Consider the following 3,790-nt stretch of genomic DNA (forward strand, 5'->3'; position numbering starts at 1 on the left):
GGCTGGCTTCCTAAAACGTTCTAGGAGGTGGAAGCCTATTAAAAGGTGACTTCTCAAATATACAATTATATAATACATAATCATCCTTTGCAAAGAAGAGTTTTGCAGGTGTAAAGAACCAGGTATTTATATTAAACTTTTTCAGTTACTCAGGTAATGTGATTTCTGGGTCATGAAAATTCATGTTAGTTTTGCTGGGGGAAAACTATGAGGTTCAGACATAGTTACAAAAATAACTATGTGATTAAAGACAGAATGATTTTCTGAATTTTTAAATTTCTTTTAACTTTTAATAACTGAAATATAACAGGATATAGTATGAGGCAATATTTAAAAGCAGTTGCTTTGATATGCACTTTGAATTTTTCTTTTTAATTTTCAGAATTCAAAATTATTACTTCCTCACACAAGGAAGGGCAGAAATCCAGCAAGCTCCTAACTGCAGAACCATGAACAGCAATTTTTCCCACCCTGTTGTGCAGCTGTGCTATGAGAATGTGAATGGATCTTGTATTAAAACCCCCTACTCACCTGGGTTTCGGGTGATTCTGTACACAGCCTTTGGCTTGGGGTCTTTACTGGCCATATTGGGAAACCTCTTGCTGATGACTTCAGTTCTTCATTTCAGGCAACTGCACTCTCCAGCCAATCTTCTCATCGCCTCTCTGGCCTGTGCTGACTTTTTGGTGGGTGTGACCGTGATGCCCTTCAGCATGGTCAGGTCCGTGGAGAGCTGCTGGTACTTTGGAGACAAATTTTGTACCTTTCACAGCTGCTGTGATGTGGCATTTTGTTATTCTTCTCTCTTCCACTTGTGCTTCATCTCCATCGACAGATACATTGCTATTATGGACCCTCTGGTCTATCCTACCAAGTTCACGGTGCGTGTGTCAGGAATTTGCATCAGCATCTCCTGGATCCTGCCCCTGGTGTACAGCGGTGCTGTGTTCTGCACAGGTGCCAGTGACGACGGGATGGAAGAATTAGTAAGTGCACTGAACTGTGTAGGAGGATGTCAGATTGTTGTGAATCAAGACTGGGTTTTGATAGATTTTCTGTTGTTCTTCATTCCAACTCTTGTTATGATAATTCTTTACAGTAAGATTTTTCTTGTAGCTAAACAACAAGCTATAAAAATGGAAAGTACTAGTAGCAAAGCAGAATCATCCTCCCAGAGTTACAAAGCCAGAGTGGCCAAGAGAGAGAGAAAAGCTGCTAAAACCCTGGGGGTCACAGTGATAGCATTTATGATTTCGTGGTTACCATATACAATTGAAACATTAATTGATGCTTTTATGGGCTTCATAACCCCTACCTATATCTATGAAATTTGCTGCTGGAGTGCTTATTATAACTCAGCCATGAATCCTTTGATTTATGCCTTATTTTATCCTTGGTTTAGAAAAGCCATAAAACTTATTTTAAGTGGGGAAGTTTTAAAGGATAGTTCATCAACCATTAGTTTATTTTCAGAATAAGTATTAGCACTCAGTTGAGAAATTTAAGAACAACTTGAAAACTTGTATTCATGAAACAATGAAATAGAAGAAATGAATATAACCTTTCAAAACTGGGGAAATATATTATTTTTCAAGTCATCCAAGAAAGAAATTTTAGGAAATTTAAACCATTAAACCATTGTAAAGACATTTACTGCAATAAGTAATAAATGAATAAATAAATAAAGGCTTACATATGTTACCCATCTCAATTTTTGTACATGTTCTTTTCACATGCTCTTGTTTCTTCCAATTCACTGAATTCTGAATCTCATTCTTGGATGTGAAATCCCTAATCATCTTCTCTTATGCTCAACTCTCATTTATCTTCAAATATTCATTCCTTCTTTGTCTTTTTCAGCACTGTAGTAGTTTGCTAGGGCTGTCATAACAATGTACCACAGACAATGTGGCTTAAAAAAACAGAAACTTATTTTTTCACGGCTCTAGGGGCTGAAAGTCCAAGATCAAAGCTTGGGTTCTTTTGGGACCTCTCTCCTTGGCTTTTACGTGGCTGTCTTCTTTCCATGTCTTCACATTCTCTTTCTTTGAGTGTGTTGTGTCCTAATCTTCTCATAAGGGCACCAGCCATATTGGATTAGGGCCCACCCCGAACACCTCATTTTAACTTACATCTTTTCAGATTGGAGTCCTGGGGGTTAGGACTTCAACATATGAATTTAGGTGACACAACTCAGCCCACAACAGACGGAGTCCATGTGTGATGACAGTACCTGAGGGTCTATTGATTTGCTGCTCTTCTGCGATTATTCCTCCCTGTTCCTTTAACCTTTGCAGCACCCAGGAGTTTTGCGGCGAGCAGGTGAGCCTCTCCTGCTTAATGGCAAGGCAGAATCTCAGAATGTTCACTTGCAATGTTGTGGGTCCAGTAATCCCACCTTGGGACCAGGTAGTAACCACAGACACTGCCCATAAATTTTGTAGTAAAAAAATTTACCACAAAAACACTGGCTTAATGATCATTAGCAAATGGAAACTCTGCAAAAGAATTGTCAATTACCACTAGCAGTTGACATCTGTACACCACCTTTATCACCTGAAAAGAATGAATAGTTCACTTCCACAACTTTTCTCAGCAGTTTTCTTCACCTAAAAATTAGTGTGGTGTTTCAATTCCCTAGAATGTTACATGATTGAAAATCCTATGCAAATACTGTAAAAAAAATAACCCCATGTTTTAAAAAGAGTATTCTGCAAAGAAGAATAGAACAGTCAAAATAATACATTGCATTTTCAAAAGGAGAGAACAGAACTGATGTTACCCACAGGTGGGAAAGGGGCCGGGGACATTAGGGAAGCATTGGTAAAGGGTCACGAAAATAATTACATTGTATAATGTTGAATACACTAATTATCCTGATTTGAGCATCCCATATTGCACACAGGTATTATGTTCAGCTCTGTACCACAGACACGTACAATCAACTATGTTTTAACAGTAATAAAAATTTTAAAAAATTAAAGCAAAAAACAACAACAACAAAAAAACAAAATAAAAAGAGTATTGTGCTGCTGGTTACTCAGCTGGTTTGAGTGTAGTGTTGATAACACCAAGGTCCAGGGTTTGATCCCTGTTACCATCCAGCTGTCAACAACGACAAAAAGAGGATAAAGATGCATACTGTAATTTCACATTTTGATCTCTGGAATATTTTACACTGCTGATTCAATAAAAATCATTTTGGAATGCATATCTGGAGTATTTTGCATAATAAAAGAAGATTGTATTGGAGCAGTGATGTATAAATTTTTTTATTTTCTTTATTCTTATATTTATCTGTGGAGTCACTAATTAAAATGATTAAAATAATTTTTTCTCGTAGGTTTCCAATGAGATATTTAATTTTTTTCAAATGAATTTTGAGAATTAATTATGTGTAAGTACCTGTATCAGGAATGGCTAAAAATAATAAAATGTATTACAAGTATTTTCCTCAAGTACATAATTTTGAGAGTAATATGGACAACACCTTTTAAATTATATTAACGAGGGACAGAAAATTGTCAGAGATGGTAAGTCCTGTGAGCAGAGCACCAAGTACCATTACATGGCTGGTAGTTGGTGCTAGTCCTTCCTATAGCACATGTGGTCTTCTCAGCCACATGTGGTCCCATGGCCTGAAGATTCAGAAAGGAGTTAGAGGAAACTTTATTTTTTCAGCAGAAAGAACTTTTGATGCATCTGCAAGTATGTTTGGACTTGCATAAGTAGACAGGAGTGTGGAAACTTTCTTTTTGATAGTATAATTAGTTTGCATGAAAGAAGGATT

General features: G+C 36.9%; 1 protein-coding gene across 1 annotated transcript; it reads left to right on the plus strand.

The window, feature by feature from the left end:
• Positions 1–449: 449 nt before the first annotated feature.
• Positions 450–1,478, plus strand: LOC103602428 (trace amine-associated receptor 8). Its single transcript, XM_008586832.1, has one exon. The coding sequence runs from the start codon at positions 450–452 to the stop codon at positions 1,476–1,478; it is 1,029 nt and encodes a 342-aa protein (XP_008585054.1).
• Positions 1,479–3,790: the final 2,312 nt, after the last annotated feature.

This window comes from Galeopterus variegatus, unplaced genomic scaffold (assembly GCF_000696425.1).
Source record: "Galeopterus variegatus unplaced genomic scaffold, G_variegatus-3.0.2 Scaffold114, whole genome shotgun sequence".
NCBI lineage: Eukaryota > Metazoa > Chordata > Mammalia > Dermoptera > Cynocephalidae > Galeopterus > Galeopterus variegatus.

Excerpts from the sequence above, each read along its gene's own strand:
- LOC103602428 (XM_008586832.1), top strand. The coding sequence starts at position 450 with ATGAACAGCAATTTTTCCCACCCTGTTGTGCAGCTGTGCTATGAGAAT.